We start from the raw sequence: 17570 nt of genomic DNA, 5'->3' as shown, positions 1-17570 counted from the left end.
TTATTCCCAAATTTGTGGCAGTGGATTTCAAATAAGGGGTCAAGGTGCCAAGGTCCACATGGTGGGCGACTTAGAGAATTATGCTATGAGGCTAATGATGTTCATCATTTCTAAGTCATTCCAGGACTTTTCATGGCTTCTGGGAGAGTTTGGTCCAAAAACCCTCATAGTTTTAAAAATATGTCTGTTTTAATTAAACATGTTCATTAGTGTTAATACAAACCGCAGTTAGCATTTTAAAAACAGAATACAATTATTAAAAAATCCTCTCTAACATTCATGCATTTGAATATTAAGTGTTCAAGCTGGACCAGGTCATGTTTACACTCAGTAACAGACGGAGGACACGGATTGTTGGAGGTTTTTAGGTGAAATTCTTTCCTGACTGATGCAAAGCTCGATTGTTAAACTGTCCGAGGTCTCTGTTGTCATATTTCATCCTTCATAATGTGCCACATGTTCAGTGGGAGGCAGGTCTGGACTGCAGGCAGGACAGTGTAGAACTCAGTAACTACGAGGCCACTGGGTTGTAGCATGTGCAGGTGTGGCTCTGCATCGTCTCCATCCATCCATCCATCCATCCATCCATTATGTTGCCTCTTACCCGAGTCGGGTCGCAGGAGCAGCTGACTAAGCAGAGAAACCCAGACTTCCCTCTCCCCGGCCACTTCTTCCAGCTCATCCGGGGGATCCCGGGGCATTCCCCAGCCAGCTGGGAGATGTAGTACCTCCAGTGCAACATCTCACCAGGGAGGCGTCCAGGAGGCATCCTGACCAGATGCAAGGATGTCCCTGAAAAAAAAAAAAGAAACGCTTAGATGACAGCAGATGTTGCTCCAGTCCAGATTTTCCACTCCGCCATCTGTGATGGAGACCTGCTGCTGAACTGGTAATACGGATATGAACTGAATGATTGGCAGAGTTTAATTTAATGAGTACACAGATTAATTGGTCATCTTTTTATTGAAATATTGTTCAAAGTCAAATGTTTTGGTGTCCGTTTGCAGAGGGGAGCTGGCCATCCTGCCCGTGTAAATGACAACTTTAATTAGTATTTGTAGATTTTAATAAACATTTTTTTAACTTATTTCTATAGTGTGTAAAATGATATGCTGAGCAAAGTAATGGCAGGACGCATGTCTTGTCTTCTTGAATGTTGGACCCCCCCACAGGAGATATAGGATTAGATAATATCGTTGATCTCGATATAGACGTCATGTTGCATTAGAATTAAACAATGAAGGCCTCAAGTCGCCCGTTTGTCCTTTCACGGTTCCACCTCTCTCCCCGACTCAGAGCTCTACCCACGCCTTCCTCCTGTTGCGACACCATGGCGACACAGGCGGGAGGCAAGTAGCACCCTATGATTTTGGTGATGCAGAAAACACGAACGGAATCGCAGAATTTGACAATAAAAGTTTAATCAGGTGTAAAATGCAGAATGGAGTGAGATTTGCTCATATGAGGGTGTGATCTGCTTTCCCTACTAATCTAAGAGTTTTCATAGTCTGAGCCAAATGAACAAAAACAGCTGATCAGAGTTGAACGCATCCTGAGCGCTGCAGCTTCCTGTTTGTGTGACGTCATCTTAACCGGCAGGAAGTTTGTATAGTGGGACTTGATAGCTGCGAGCTGATAGTAGAAGCTGGAAGGATGGGTCCAGGGAGTGGGGGGGGGGGGGGGGGGGGGGGGGGAGGGTCCTGTGTGATGGCTATGGTTGTCTTTGTAACTGCCTGATTGCAGAGGTCCATGAGTTTGTGGGTTTTGTGGTTCTGGTGGGTGAGTTGAACCAGGATGCCATGTGGAAGGTTACTGTGGTTTCTGTGGGTGATTCAGTGTGTCCTCCTTGACATTGAAAGACCTGAGCTTCTCAGCAGGTGAAAACCTGGAAGCTGAAATAAAACATTCATAGGGACCTATAAATGTCTACAGATGTGAGAGAGTCTTGTTGTCTGGCTGGTGAAGGTGTCTTCATGGTCTTTGTTATGCCTTTACAGAAAAAAAGACATCTATAGCCCATCATATCTCCTCAATTAGCCAAAGAATAACGGGGCTCTCTTGCAAATGAGACTACCTGTTAAATAAAGGTTAAATAAAAATAAAAATGCTGTGTATCACCCAGATAGTTCTCCAGATTCTTTGAATTTTTTGATGTCATGGACTGAAGATGACAAAACCCTTAAAATCCAGCCAGATTTGAAAATTAGGATGTTTTTTTTTAAACAACTAAGATCTTAATTCAGTCATTTTCTTTTCTTCCATTTTTACAGCTCCAGAGTTTTATTAACGTAAACCAGAAAACAAAGTTTGAGATAAAACATCTTCTCTTGACTTAGAAACCATGTTTTCCAGTGTTATCACAATGCAGCCAATCAGGTTGAGTCTGAGCATGTGATTGGTTGGATTGTGGCACATGTTGAGCAAGCAGGTTCACCGACAGCGTGTGAACAGGTGTGTGGCAGCGTGCAGAGGACAGAACAAGGAGGAAGATGAAAGGAAGTGAAAGAAATCTGCCCAGATGGGAGCAAACACAGACATTTGGATTTAACTTTGTTTCTTAAGATTCTGTTAAAATCCTAATTATTCAGCCTGAAAAAGATCCCAATCAGAATAAACTTTCTCCTCCCCAAAGGGAAATTAGTCCAGGACAACAGTGTAGCTGTGCTGCAACCACAGTTCAACTACCACACAAAAACAGACAATCAATCACTTTATTTATATAGCACATTTCACAACTCAATGTTTCCAAAGTGCTGCACACAAAATCAGTATACCACAATAAGTTAAATGAAACAAGGTCAACAGTAAACCACATGGACGACTACATGGCAGTGATCCGATTAAAGAGGTAGAACAATAAGCACTGCAGGAGTCAACCAGTTAAAACAGGTTAAATGAGCTATTCCACAAAAATAACATAAAACCAAATAAACAACATTAAACAAATATTAACTCCTAAAATCGAATCCTCAAAACTCGATAAAGGTCCAAATAAAATCTCAATGATCATTTAAAGCATCATTTATGCAAAGTCTCTAAGAATACGGGGGAGTTTGTTAGGAAGGGTTACGAATGCTTGTAGCAGTTGCTCTTATATCTGCAAGCCCTGAACCGCCTCCCTGAAGGTAAATCAGCTAACCTTATATTCTGTTTTCGGTGTCTTGACATCTCTGGATGTTGCGGTGAGGGTGCTATGAGACCCGTCCATGTGTCCTGCAGCTTGTTCTGCTGCAGAAGAAACGAAGGCCGATCAGACGCCTCCTTGATGAAGAAGATGAAGTTACTGAGACCTTGGCACAGTCCAGTGGTTCTGCTGAGGAGGAGCGAGGGCCTGACCTCGGCATGAACGCCTCCTGCTCTGACAGGCCGGATTAGCAGCACGAGTCTGCACAGGTCAGATTATGATTGATTTATCAGATTAGCGGCTGTCAGCGGGTTAGGCAGGAATATTCACATCTGACGAGATTGGATTGAGTGATTAGATGCTGACCGTGTTCAGCTAAATGGTCCGGGTGATGCTTAATGTTGTGGAACTGGTTTAATGGTTATGATAATGATGATGGCTTCTGAATAGGCCCTTCTGCTTGATCTGACAGAACGTGTGTGTGTGTGTGTGTGTGTGTGTGTGTGTGTGTGTGTTGTTGATTAAACAGTTTATTTTCAGCCATAAAGCTTCTGGTTCGCTGCTGTTCTTTCTTCTTGTGGTTGATGGACTGTACGGCTGTTTATGGCCTTCAGGCGCTGACTCTCTTTTCCTTTTTTTCCCCCTTTTTTTCCCTTTTGCAAGCTGGCCAGAAAAAAAAACCCACGGCTCGCTCGCTTACTCACTCAATCTGTCAGTAAACCTCTCACATGTGTAATCCATATGGGTGTCAGTGTTTAATGGCCACATTCACACCGGAGTCATTGACTGTGGAAACACATCAATACCACTAATCGTCTGCATGAAACTGATAACAGACTCATTGATTAACCTCCCAGAGGAGCAGTAGGCACAGTTAGTTACAGATCCACTGTAGAGCTCTATTATGCTGGAGTATTCCATATTTTTAATTAAATATTACTCGTGTTTAAACACGTTAATTTGCACTTCAGTGTTAAAGTAAATGTTTTATAAACTTAAATAATAAAAAGGCTATCAGAGGAATCCTGAAATAAATATAAATGCATAGATACGTTTGCATAGTTAAACTATTAAGTAAATGTTATTTGGAAGGATGTGGATCACAAATCATATCTTGATGTTTTTTGGCTAAATGATGTTGCAGGATATATATCTCTGTTTATTTTTTCCTTTAAAGGAAAAATATTGAGACAGAGAAGACTGCTTCACCAGTTGTATACATTAACAGGATGCAATAAAATCTGTTTTATTTTTTCCCAAATTCTGTGTTTTCCATTTTTTCCCCTTGAATTCTGTTTTACTCTTTAACCTCATGTTTTCCAGGGTGGATTTCTCTAATCATGTGATGAATGTATTATTATTATTTCTGCGATGGACTGGCGACTTGTTCAGGGTCTACCTGCCCTCGCCTAATGGAACCCTGAATTGGACTAAACGGTACAGAAAATGAATGAATTATTATTTTGGCTCTAGAGAACTTTATGACACAGTAGCTGGACAGGAAACAGGGTCAGAGACAGAAGGGGTGGTCTGAAGCACAGGGCTCCAGGATCGAACCTGTACCCTCTGCATGGAGGAGCTGTAGTCTCTGTATGTGAACTATCTGCTCAGTCAGCAGAGTTTAGTAGCATGAACATCCACTTTCTCTCTTCTTTTAAAAAATTCTTAGTCTTACTTTGCATTAGTCTCTCCTGCAGTAGTTTTGTAGACATGGATGGATATTTCCCCATCGTTTTGAGATGCGGATTCTGTATTTTTTGGACAACTTTGGTGTTTCTGATGGTCTATACGGGCCCATATCTACTATAAAGACAGAAACAGAGCATTTCATCCATCTTGTGTGTCATTTCGGTCCTCTTTCTGGGCCTTTGCAGATCCATACCCTGATGGAGCAAACGTAGTAGTACCACCTGTAACCATTGGAGGCAGTGTTGAGCGATATAGCAGAAGAAGAAGCCACGATGTATAGACTGCACAGATCACAGGCAACTTTTTGTGTTTCATTCTGAGAATGAACAACATCATGATGTCCTCCATCATCGCCATGGGGTGACTGTAGCTCAGGAGGAAGAGCAGTCGTCTTCCAACTGGAAGGTTGGGGCCTCGATTCCAGGCTTTTCCTGACTACATGTTAAAGTGTCCTTCACATTGCCTCCTGATGTGCTTATCGGGGTGTATGGGTGAATGTGATATGTTGTGTAAAGCGCTTTGAGTGGTTAAGCTGACACGAAAAGCGCTGTATACGTACAAGTTCATTTACCATTTACCATGTTTGTTATTGTCTGAAACTGACGGAGGTGAACTCTACACTGGCTAACAACCACTGACATAAGGAAGGCATGAAAGTATGAGAGCAGTGACGTTTGAAATGGGCGTACTTTTTACAAACATAAAGGGAGCATAAATAGACCACTTTACTTTCTGCCAGTTCGGATGGCATCACACAGACGGGAAGCTTCGGCGGTCAGAACATGTTCGCCTCTCGTCTTGCTTTTCTTCTTCATTTGGTTCAGAGACTGTGAAAAACAACAGCTTTATAACTGATTTAATTTCTGTTGTCAAGATCTGTGATTCCATTTGCTTTTTCCACATTGCAGAAGGTCCCGCTTGCCTTCGTCTATGTCCGTCTTCATGTTGCTGCTACAGGTGTGAGCCAGGAGGAAAGAGGTGGAACTGTGTGTTATAGTTAAAGAAAGGAAAAATGGGCAACTTGAGGCCTTCTTCGTATAATTCTAATGCAAGATAAACTCTATATCGAAATAAACAATATTGCTAATGCTATATCTCCTGTAAAATTAAATCCATGTAGTTTAAAATCTGGAGTTATCGTGCAGCGCTGTTCAGAGCTGTGCTCGTGCATGAGCAAAATCCCAGCTCATTTACTGGTCTGTCAAAAGTCTGTGTGAGGATGAAGTGCATTAAATGCTGCGTGTGCATTTTTGTAAATGAGGGGAAAAAAATAATAACTGTTGTAGAATGGTCCATTCACATGTAGATCCCACTTCCGTCGGTCACCTATCCATCACAGATTACACACTACCCTTCATGAGAAGTTATTGATAATAGAAGCAGAAACGCTTGGGGACACCAAAGATCTAGAGGCGTTTTAAGGATTTAATTAATTTTCCACGGGAATCCAAACTCTCACCAGAGTGCTACTGAACCCAACATATATAAAAAGGTAATCTATTTAAATAGAAGATTTCTATGATTTGTGTCTTGCAGCATCTCACTGATTGAATATATTCACACTAGAAATAAGAGACTGAAAACACTGAAATCAAACTGAGTAAAATTGTTGAGGAATTGAGGGCAAATAACATCAGGATTAAAACCAGATTCTCTTTCCTGCTATGTAAGCTGTTTAGTGAGTATAAACAGAAATAAATCTTTGTATTTACAAAAGAAAACATTAAAACATGAACCTTGAAGATAAAGATGCTCTCAGCTTTTTGTCGACACGCCATCATCGTTGTGAAACACGTTGAATCCTAATAGGCTGTGACAGAATAAGATTCATGAGTTGGTGTGTGTGTGTACGTGTGTGTGTGTGTGTGTGTGTTCACGTGAGAGTCGGTCTGTGTGTGTGTCCATCCTTCCAGCAGTGTTACATAATCCCGTAAAAAGACAGAGCAGATTATATAAGGCTGCATCTATACGAGAACTTTGTGTGTTGGTGGGAGCAGAAGGTCATCCTGAAACAGCTGCTGGTGGGTTTCTAATTACTAAAATGTTCACCCTCATAACGCCAGAGTTTACTGAACCCGGTCTTTCTACCCCTCCTCCCATCCACCACTTCACCGTGTCATCATTTCATCTGACCCCGCCTCCTACTTGTCTGGAAGAAGAGAGGCGGGGCGGAGGAGGCCAGAGAGGAGATGAGAGGAGCGGTCCAGCAGGGCTCAGATTCAATTAGACGAGCAGTAATGAGATCAAAAACCGTCCATGAGTGTGTGTTTGGATGCGTGTTGATTAGCGCAGCCTTGATTCTGATAGGGAGCACGGGGGTGTGCAGCATTTCGAATGCTGCTTACGTTCAGATCTGAACTGTATGCGGCCTGCTGCTGTTTGTTACCTCTGTAAGGAAAACCACACAGCAGCCCCCCCAAAAAAAGAAAGTTCCAAGTTTGCTCTGATTGTCTTTGAAGTCTTAATGGAGGCCAGCAGCCTGGCTCGCTATCATGAATATTGCAATGATGGAGATTAGCAGCAGCACGTGTAGGGAGCACTAACTTCATCTCATTTGCATTTCTATTGCCAGTTAAATGGAATTTTTTAGCTCTTTGGTTGAAGTTATCTCAGGGCTGATAGACTTTTTTGCACAAAATGAGGAAAAAGTCTTAATCTTATAAGACTGAACTGTTGGTCATAACCTCTTACTTCGAGAAAGAACCCACCATAAGCTAACTTTCGTTATCAAAGAATGTTAAATAGAGTCGGACACAGTTAAAAGGGTCTATATACAGTGTGATAAGACCTCTTACTGATGAGGATTTGATGGTTGGATCTCTGCATCTTACCTCTTTTCAATGAAAGAACGCTGAGAAACGGGATAAAGATTAGTCACAAGGATCCATCTTTCTACTTTGTCCTGAGCTCTACAGCATTGGAAAAACTGCACACCTGACATCAGTTTTTACACTAGAAGAAAACACAACTTCCTCTCTTGGCTTAGAGTAAAACAGGTGTTTCACCCTTAAAGCTCCTCCAGATCTCCTCGAGTGTTATTGCTTTCACCATCATCAGTGTCTCAGGAATAGTAGTGTGTAGCTCTGTGAGGTAAACTGAGATGGATAGTTACCCTTTGAATGATCTACGGAGGTTTTCCAGGCATTTATATCTCATCCAGGAGGTTAACAATCCAAACCCAAAATGTAGTGTTTATTCAGAGACTCTGTATCAGGGAACCTCAGTCCTGGTCTGGAAGGCTGGTGTCCTGCAGGTTTTAATGTGTCCCTGCTGCAGCACACCTGACTCAAATCAATGTGTAATTAGCAGACTTGTGCCGACCTTGACAGTGATGTTAACAGTGCATTACTGCAGCTTGTTAACAAGAAAAACATATATTTCCTTTCATTACTACGCCAGATGAGGAAAAAATTGAAAACATATTATACAGATCAGATTAGGAAGAGCTTTAGGTGGTCTTGTTGTTTTTATAAAAACTTTACTGTGTTTGTGGTCTTCTGGGCTGAGAAGACTTCTGCCAAAGAGGCTGCGAGCTGTGATGTTTGTGACCTTGACTGAGTGTTAAGTTGTTCAGCGGATAACAGTTAATACAAACCCAGTGTGAGTCTTTCTGAGAGAATGTCAGACTTTCCCTCCACCATGTTTTCGTTGTTTTCCTGGTTTTGGAGCTTTTGCTTCTTATTCTCTGTGACTCTCTTGAATGCCTTCAATTTTTTAGATGTTTGTACTGTTTTCTTGAACTTTGTCTCTTGCCTGGTTGTTTGTGTCACAGACTGTCTTCTCAGTTTTGACCCTAGCCAGATAATAAATCTGATATTTGCTGGTTTAGAGGCTTTAAATGAACAAAATATGATTTTTTTTTCCTGTGAGTCCTAACAAACCAATACACTGTTTCTGCTCATTTTTTTTCTTCCTGAAAAGGTTGGTTAGATGACTGCTCTGTTTCATGTGTGTGCAGGTGAACCAGGAGAATGTGGTGAAGGTGGGCCACAGACAGGTGGTCAACATGATCCGCCAGGGAGGCAACCGGCTCCTGATCAAGGTGGTGACAGTGAGTCGGAATCTGGACCCTGACGACACGGCGCGCAAAAAAGGTACAAAAACTACGGGTGCACGTTTTTAAAGGAAGTTGCAGGGACGGGAATGAGAACGGGATGAATCCCAACTGACCATAGGAAAGAATACAGGAATGATGAGGTTCAGGTGTGAAGCAGCAGAGCTCTACACCTGATGTGGAGTAAAAAAGTGTGAAATCTCTGGCTGGTCTCATCATGTTAAAACGTCGACGAACTGGCTGATGATGTGTTACATAAGAAAACCCCTCACAGGAACCAGAAACATGATTTCCTCCACCTTCAGGATGCTTTCTACACACAAACATCAGCCTTATGTCACAATTACAGTCTCACTTTAAGGCCTGAATTTTTTTTGTTCTCCATTTTCCTACACGCCTGACCGCCATCAGCACTAAACTTTATTAATTAGCCGTCTAACCCCTGAATTTATTGGCCCGTATGAAAGAATATGGAGGAACAGCTGTCATTTAGGTCCATATTTATCCACAGTTGTGCATAAATAAAACATTTGGGGATTCTTGTCAGAGTAAAAAGTGTAATTTCTGATTATTTCTTTGTTATGAATTTATAAACTGACAGCTGGAGTTTACTGTGAAAAGTATGTAATGGGTCGGAAACGTTATCCATGAAGCAGAAAATAAATCTATTCTACAAACTGATCATGCGTCTGAAGTTCATTCAGCTCTGACTTCATAATTATTACTCTTTGAATTCAAAGAATAAAGGAAGTGATAAACTTTAATTAGTCTTCAGGTGTGTGTTATCAGATTCGGGCTGCAGAGGATGACAGGATGAAAAGTTAACAGTGAAAGGCAGCGATGCACTGAGCTGCTGCTAGACTGCCAAAAAACGAAAAGATGAATAAATGAGTCCTGTAAATGACGTGTTTTAGACCCTTTTCAGTTCAGTTCAATTCAGCTTTATTTGTATGGCACCAATTCCCAACAAAGTCATCTCAGGTCACTTTACAGAAAAAATCAATCCACATGGGGACGAGTTTAGGTGGTCCTTTGTCCTTCACTGTCCTTCCCCACCTCTGAAACCCTGATCCATGCCTTCATCACCTCCGGACTGGATCAAACTCCAGTACATCCAGAACTCTGCTGCGCGCCTTCTTACCCATTCCCGCATCCACGATCACATCACCCCTGTCCTTAAGAACCTCCACTGGCTTCCCATCCCTCAACACATCCAGTTTAAAGTCCTCCTCCTCACTTTCAGAGCCCTCAATAACCAGGCCCCCTCCTACCTTACAGAACTCCTCCACCCCTATACTCCGTCCCGAAGCCTTCGGTCCTCAGACTCCAACTACCTTCATCCTCCTCTTAGGACCAAGCCCAGAGCCTGGAGAGACAGAACCTTCTCCATTGCATCTTCCTCTCTCTGGAGCTCTGCACAGATCTACCCACATTCACATCCCTACTCAGAACGCGTCTTTTTAAAGGGCTTTTAATGTTTAATACTTGACAATTACTTGGATGTTGTTGTTTATTCTGCTGCAGTTGTTTATGGTTTGAATGTTTCGTCTACACACAACCTGCATTTTGAGATCTAAAGCTGCTGCTCTTCTAAAACCTAGACATATTTTTACAACCTGATGGCACAGTCCCCCAGAGCCCTTTCCAAACACTGACAGGCTGTTTCTCAATACAGTTAACAAAAACAAGAAAATAATAAAGGCCAGGCCAGATAATCAACAAGCTTAAGAAAGTAAAGAAGGAATACCACAACAAGAAAAAGTCTTGGACAAAAGTGGAGCTGGACATGGTGTTGCATGTCCATCTGTCCAGCTACACCCGAGCGAGTACCACCTCCGCTCAGATTTATTAACATCCTAACATGAAATTCTCTCAGCCGTCAGAATAAAGTGTTTATTCTGGGAAATCGTAGGTTATAATGAAGCCTGACCACCTAACTGTAAACTGGAGATGTTTGCATGTTACTTCCATGGATTAAAGTCCTCCCACTTTGTTTCTGGTTAAACTGGTAAATGCGGACCGGTTCACCAGAACAGAGCCAGAACCAGAACCGTGTCTGTGTGAAAGAATTATTGCAGACCTCCTTCTCTGGTGATACTTGAGCGTTTTACCTGGAACTGTGTGGACACACACCTCTCTGGAAGAACTTCCATCTCTACGAAAAACTTTCAAAAAACAAATAAAAAAAATTAATCTGTATGGATCTGTATGGATCTGTATGGATCTGTATGGACGTAGCCTCTGTTAACTTGTTTGGTTAAAATAACTTTATAAGGGTGGCACGAGCAGTCGCATGAACTCCCTCCACCAATCGTGGGGCTCCAGCATGAAACGTGACCTCTAACAAAACTGCTCTATAAATAAAGATGAGCACACCAACGTATATCTGACACTGAATGAAATCAGGCTGTTAAACAGTGTGTAAACAGGGTGAGGGGTTTATTTAAATCCTACCCTGATTTTCCTGCTGGTTTAGTTAACTGACGTAAATAAAAGTGAGCAGTCAGATGTGAACGTTTCTTCTCTCTGCCTCTGCACTTCTGCCTCTTGGTTTCCTGCTGAAAAACACTTGCTTTTGGTCTTCTGCAGCTCCTCCACCCCCTAAGAGAGCCCCCACCACGGCCCTGTCCATGCGCTCCAAGTCCATGACCTCTGAGCTGGAGGAACTCGGTAAGAGCATCTCGGTTTGCTTCTCATGTGAACCGGTACACTTATTATCTAACCTTATTTTGTTCTTCTTATTCTCGTTGATCTTGTTTAATCTCTCAGTGGATAAAGGTAAGCAGTTCGTGCTGCATAACCTTTTTGCCTGACTGCAACATGCATTGGCTGGCAGTGGCTGAATGAGGCTTTTGCTCTTCGTTTTGCTTTAGTTTGACTTTAATGAAAAGAGAAAAGTGCTTCTCCTGCCCTCCTCATCTCTTACCCTCCTTTGCCATCATGCATGAAGGACTCTTGCCTCCAGATCCTGAAACCCATGAGCTGCTGTTGCTCTGCTGTCGCTGCTGCAAGGAGCTAATTACTACACAGATATTTTATTAGTGTCCCTAGTTTTTGTTTAGATGTTGTTTTTATATCTGTGTGTGTGTTGAGCACCACTTCAGAGGATTCCCTTTGCTCTGCACTAAAAACGCTGTGTCATCCAAACACCTTCTGACAGACCTGATAGTCAGCGATTCTGAGACGACGAGATCAGAGGAAGACACGAGGGAGGGAAAGGAAGGAGTAGAGCTGAAGGGAGGATCAGGAGGAGGACGCATATGAAAGACACATCTGATATAGCAAGTTTAGTTTAGTTAGTAACTGGGAGTCGGTTAACATGTATTATGTCATGACAGGAGAAATATTTTTTAGGTGTTCAGATTTTAAGGCTTGACGGGTAAATTCACCTCCGTTCTGCTGAGTTTCATCCTCTGGATCCTGGACCGAACCAACTGAGCTGTGAAGGTCCATTTTTACGTCCTGCTTGTTTATTGATGGCAGGAGGAGGAAGCCTGAGAGCTGCTGGGCTGGGAATAAAGATGGAAAAGAACATTTTCCACTTTTCTGTCCCATTTTTTAGTTTAAAGCTGATTCGTTTAAACATATCAGATCACATTCTTTAGTGTGCAGGTAAACAATGTTTTCCATCAGACTGGAAGTTTACACTCATGAGCAACTTTATCAGACCCACCTTCTAGTACCAGATTAGACCCATTTTTCCTCCACAACAGCCTTTATTCCTGGTGTGACAGATGGAAGCGGCTGGTAGAAACCTTCCTCAGAGATTTTGCTCCATATTGACATAACAGCAGCACACAGTTGCTGCAGATTTGGAAGAAGCCATCCTCGTGGTTAAACCAGGCCACGTTGGTACTAAGACGCCCAAGTGTGCCAAGAAAATCTCCCCCCACCATTACACCAGCAGCAGCCTGAAGCGTTGATCCAAGGCAGGATGGATCCATGTTTTCATGATGTTTCCAGCAGATTCTGATCCTAACATCTGAATGTGGAGCTGAAATGGAGACTCATCAGACCAGCAACGTTTCTCCATCTTCTGTTGTCCAGTGTTGGTGAGTGTGTGTGAATTGTAGCCTCAGTTTCCTGTTCTTAGCTGGCAGGAGGCACCCGGTGTGTCTTCTGCTGCTGTAGCCCATCTGCTTCAAGGCTGGACGTGTTGTGTGTTCAGAGATGATGTTCTGCAGATCTTGGTTGGAACCAGTGATTATTAGACTTGTTGCCTTTCTATCATCTCCATCCAGTCCGCCCATTCTCGGACCAACAACCATGCCACGTTCAAAGTCACTTGAATCCCCTTTGCTCCTCATGATGCTCAGTTTGAACTTCAGCAAGTCGTCCTCACCATGACTACATGACTAGATGCTGCCATGTGATTGGCTGATTAGATATTTGTGTAAATAAGGAACTGAACAGGTGGACCTAATAAAGTAAGTGTAGTTGTATTATTAGCTGAATTTTTTCATGTTAATTTGTTCAGGGTTTTGGTTTTTTTTTCTTCATGTTGCTGGAGAATCTTTGTCATGGACGTTGAAGACACAACGGTGGATGTTTGCATCTTCACATTCACATCTGCACACGCAGGACTCGAATGCTGCGTATCTCTGAATGAACAGCAGCAGGGATGGAGCCGGTTTTCCTTAAATATTTAATCTCATATTAGTTTTTATTCAATCAATCAATAATTAGTTTCTCGATGGATGAAAAAATAAAAATGCCTGTCAAGTGGGGCAGCTTTATCTCCTGGAAGTCGATTTCTCACCTTTTTGTCTTTTTGTTGATCAAATGTAGAGTAAATGAGGGTTTCTGGATCAGACCTGCGCTGAGGCTGAATAAAATCATCCTCCTGGATTCAAAGTTAATCCCTTTTGAGCTGGGCCAAGCCCCACCTTTGCAAATCACGTAATAACTTTTTAAGGGAAGAACCGTTCATCCTTCACCAGGTCAATGTTATAATTAGGGATTTTTATTCTTATTTCAGTTTCACAAAGTAAAATAAAAGGAGCAACCACATTATGTCCTCGGTGGTTATAAGAAAACATAGTTATTAATCATGGATATAATGAGAAATTAGAAGAAAGAGCATGTTTTCTGAACACACTCGGTAACTAACAATCAGTTTTGTGTGTTGTGTCAAAGGTGTACACATGCCAGGCAGCGGAAATCTAACTGCAGCTTTTTCTGAGGCACCAAACCAAAGTCCTGATCCAGCGCTCGTTTCCGTAAACAGCTGCAATGGCTCAGACAAATAAGTGCAAACATCAATATATAAAGCACAGATGGTCCAGTTCTAAGGAGCTTAAAGTGAATATTTAGTCTTAACAGCTTTATTCTTCATCCGTCTGAACCCTCTTTCAGTCTTTTCTTTAAGTAGTCTTCAGGAATAGTTCTCCAGGCTTCTTGAAGGAATCTTCTTTGGATATTTCTGCCTTTTGTTCCGTTTTCTGTCCAGATGATCCCACAGAAAACTTCAGAAAGCCTGACTGCAAAATGTTAACAGAAAGTCTGGTTCCTTGGAGGTAAATAAAGGAATGAGAACTGGGTCAGGACTCTTGAAGACTAATGTATAGCAGTAGCTACGTTTACATGGACAAATATGTCATCTGTCCAACTGAAATCAATCTGATCAGAGGTTCCAGCTGACATGTTTACATGGACCCTGGACAAAGCGATCTGATCAGTTGTATGTACATGCTGGACAGATTTAATATGACTGTAACGGCTTTGACATGCGCAGTGCTGCTAGTTGGGAAGAAGAAGTGTTTTCCTCATTTTGTTATATTTAATCTTTTGACCTCACACCGTTTTTGTTAGTTTCTAACAAAAACATCGTATCCGCCACAGTCCTGATCTGTTTGACTGCCGCCATGTTTCAAGCCTTCCCTGAAACTCACGTAACGCCCACGCGGTTCAGCTTGCTCAGAAACAACATCCGCCACAGAAACAGCCAGATGAGAGTAGATGTAGTTATTTTTTCCTGCTGATCTGATCGGGAGATCTTGAACCACCCCTCTCAATCGGATTGAAAATTCTTTCCGATCGAGGCCGATGAGCTGACATGTTTACATGAAGCATTTTTATTCTGATCGGATGTTTGATCTGATCAAAAGTGCTCCTTGTAAACGTAGCAAGTGAGTCTGTGGTGCATCACTTTTTTCCTTTTTGGATGGTAACTATGGGACGCTCCAGGAGGACAAGTGTAAATAAATTAATCACAACACACAGACTGTATAGTTTGTTTTGTTTGTTTGTTTTGTTTGTTTTTTTTTGCAAATCCTAAAAGTGAGTTTAGATCCAGGTGAGATTTTATTCCTCTGGTAGAAGGATTGAGTCTGCTTATGTGCTCTGTAGACTCAGAAATCTTTTTCTGTCACCTCTTAAGCCACTCTAAGGAAAAAGAAAGGTGGTAAGTTTCTGTGATTCATGTCCCCCCTCCCTCCCTCATACCCCACCTCTCTGTGATGAACTAACTCTGCTGTTTTTAGTTAGTGTTTTTATTTTTGTAAAGAATTGGATTTGTCTGACTGGCTCCTTCAGACAAACCACATGATGCTGCACTCTTGGTTTGCATCAGCAACTGCATGATTCCCAGCACACTGAACGTCTGTCGTATGCGTGTTGTTGCTGCATGTTTTCATGTCATGGTAATGTCAAACAGAAAAATCGCAGGTTATCGTTTCTTCATCCCCGTGTCAAATGTTAGAAACTGCATGGCACAAAATGACTGATGGAAAAGGAGCAGTTCACCTAAAAGGAGCGCAGCTTCCTTCAGTCCCAGAACCTGAACTGGCTTCTTTATTCTGCTTTATATTCATGTAAACAAACAGCAGTCACTTTGCATGCTGCAAGAGTGAATAAAGAAAAAGCTTATTTATGCCTGTCTGATTGCAGTAGCCAAAATCTGCTAGAGGACTAAATATAATACGTGATTACATTATATATTCTACCTGAAAATCCTCACATCATAGTCCTTCATTAATTCACATTTAAAAGATTTTAAACTAAAGAACATGCTACCTGATTTTAACTAATTAAGAAAAAATTTAGAACGTTTCATTATTTAACCACAAAACTGAAACTTAATGTAAATAACCCTGTAAATGACTATTTCATTCTCAAAAGAAATTATTTCCAGTAATTTTTATCTTCACAGCATCTCACATCTTAATGGTTTATATTATAATTAATATGTTCGTTTATTCATTATCAGAGTCATTATACATGAACAGTGTGCTATATGCAACTTCAAACTGAGTTTATGATCTATATCCACCCCCCCGTCCAGAAACTGAGGTCCCCTACTTTTTCAGTTTTAACAGCATTTAACAGTTTATGTAAAATTATTGTTCTACAACAACAAAACTGCTTTTTGTTTTATTTTTATTTTTATTTTTGTTTAATTTTGTTTTATTCACAGTAAAAAAAAACATTTTTTCAACACTGAGAAAGTCTCTTTCTGCTTTTTTTAATAGTTATACAAAATTTGCATGTGTATAAACAGTACATAAAAATACCTTGGCCCGAATATCAAACCCTGAAGAGCACCACATAATAATAATAATAATAATAATAACAAAGCTGTGATACTGTATTATTAAATCCCCACCCCCCTACTGCAAAAACCTAGTTTTTCACCTTGCTGACGTGTCTGAACGGAGATTTTCTGTGTTGCAAGATGTGTCAAAACTGATGACTGATGGTGTATAAACACTGAAGGAACCCATCCAGGTGAGACTTTACAGCCAGTGTTTATGCTCTGTAAGGAACTAATAGAACAGTTAGTAAAAAAAACACTCAATGAGGGAAAATTAGCGGCCCCGAGAATGAGTTTAACCCTTAAAACCCCAAGCTTTTCTGCTATTTTTGGTCTGCCTGTTGCATAGTAGCATAGTTTTAAGGGTTGAAACTGTTTGGTTTTTTTAATTATTAGTTTATATGGGGTTAATATTTATTTGAGTTTAACTTTAAATAACATCTTAACCAATATTCTCTAAGTTTCTGAAGAAGCAGAGGATGATGAGTTGGTCTGAGATCGATAGAGTAATGTCTCTCATCAGCTGTGGTTGGTAAACGTTACACAAACAGCTCGTGTTGTGTTGTTGCATGTAAGCCATAAAACATTTGCTGTAAATCACTGTTGTTTTCTCGTCAATGTTTTCCCTCCTTTTTTTTCCTGTATCACTGCAGGTTTGTGTGTGTGTGTGTGTGTGTGTGTGTGTGCGTCTGTGTGTGTTTTTGTGAGGAGGAGGAGGTTTATTCCAGGAAATGTTTCACTCACAGAGAGGTTTCCTAGGTAACCGTGCTGCATGTTGTGCGATATGCTGTAACCTCAGTCCAGCTGGGAGGCACATTGGACAGAAAGAAAAACCGTGCATCTTTCTGCTGTTTTTTGTCTGTCTTATTGTAGTTCAGGTCATTGATGGTCCTTTCCTCCCCTCTCCTCTCCTCTGTGTGTAGATGCGCAGAAGAAGAGGATTGTTTTCCAAGTCACTCTAAGTAATCACTCCCTTAATGCATGGAAGCTTTCTACATCCTACACAGGGGCAGCCAGGGAGGCGACAGTGAGGGGAAAAACCAGGGCTAGCATGTAGCTTCCTTGAGAAAAAGAAATCCCAGGAAGTTCAGATCTGCCAAATTTGCCGTTGACACCTTTCCACATTGCAAGCGAAGAAAGAAATATGAATAAATAAATAATCAGAAAGAAAA

The 17570-nt window shown here is 41.5% G+C and overlaps 1 protein-coding gene across 4 annotated transcripts in view; it reads left to right on the top strand.

Annotated features, from left to right (window-relative positions):
* The window catches only part of LOC121629061 (SH3 and multiple ankyrin repeat domains protein 2-like), a 302762-nt gene that overhangs the window by 267551 nt on the left and 17641 nt on the right, over positions 1-17570 (top strand). For 2 of the 4 annotated variants that reach the window (XM_041968688.1, XM_041968600.1), the window contains exons 18-21: positions 8772-8907; positions 11457-11537; positions 11637-11645; positions 15247-15270. In XM_041968688.1, coding sequence (XP_041824622.1) covers positions 8772-8907; positions 11457-11537; positions 11637-11645; positions 15247-15270 — 250 coding nt within the window. The remainder of the gene's footprint in view (positions 1-8771; positions 8908-11456; positions 11538-11636; positions 11646-15246; positions 15271-17570) is intronic. The other 2 variants (XM_041968766.1, XM_041968841.1) reach the window with 2 other exon arrangements.

The sequence above is a fragment of the Melanotaenia boesemani genome, chromosome 1 (genome assembly GCF_017639745.1).
Source record: "Melanotaenia boesemani isolate fMelBoe1 chromosome 1, fMelBoe1.pri, whole genome shotgun sequence".
Lineage (NCBI taxonomy): Eukaryota > Metazoa > Chordata > Actinopteri > Atheriniformes > Melanotaeniidae > Melanotaenia > Melanotaenia boesemani.
The sequence above is the reverse complement of the archived record's forward strand: the minus strand, read 5'-3'. Positions and strand labels throughout refer to the sequence as shown.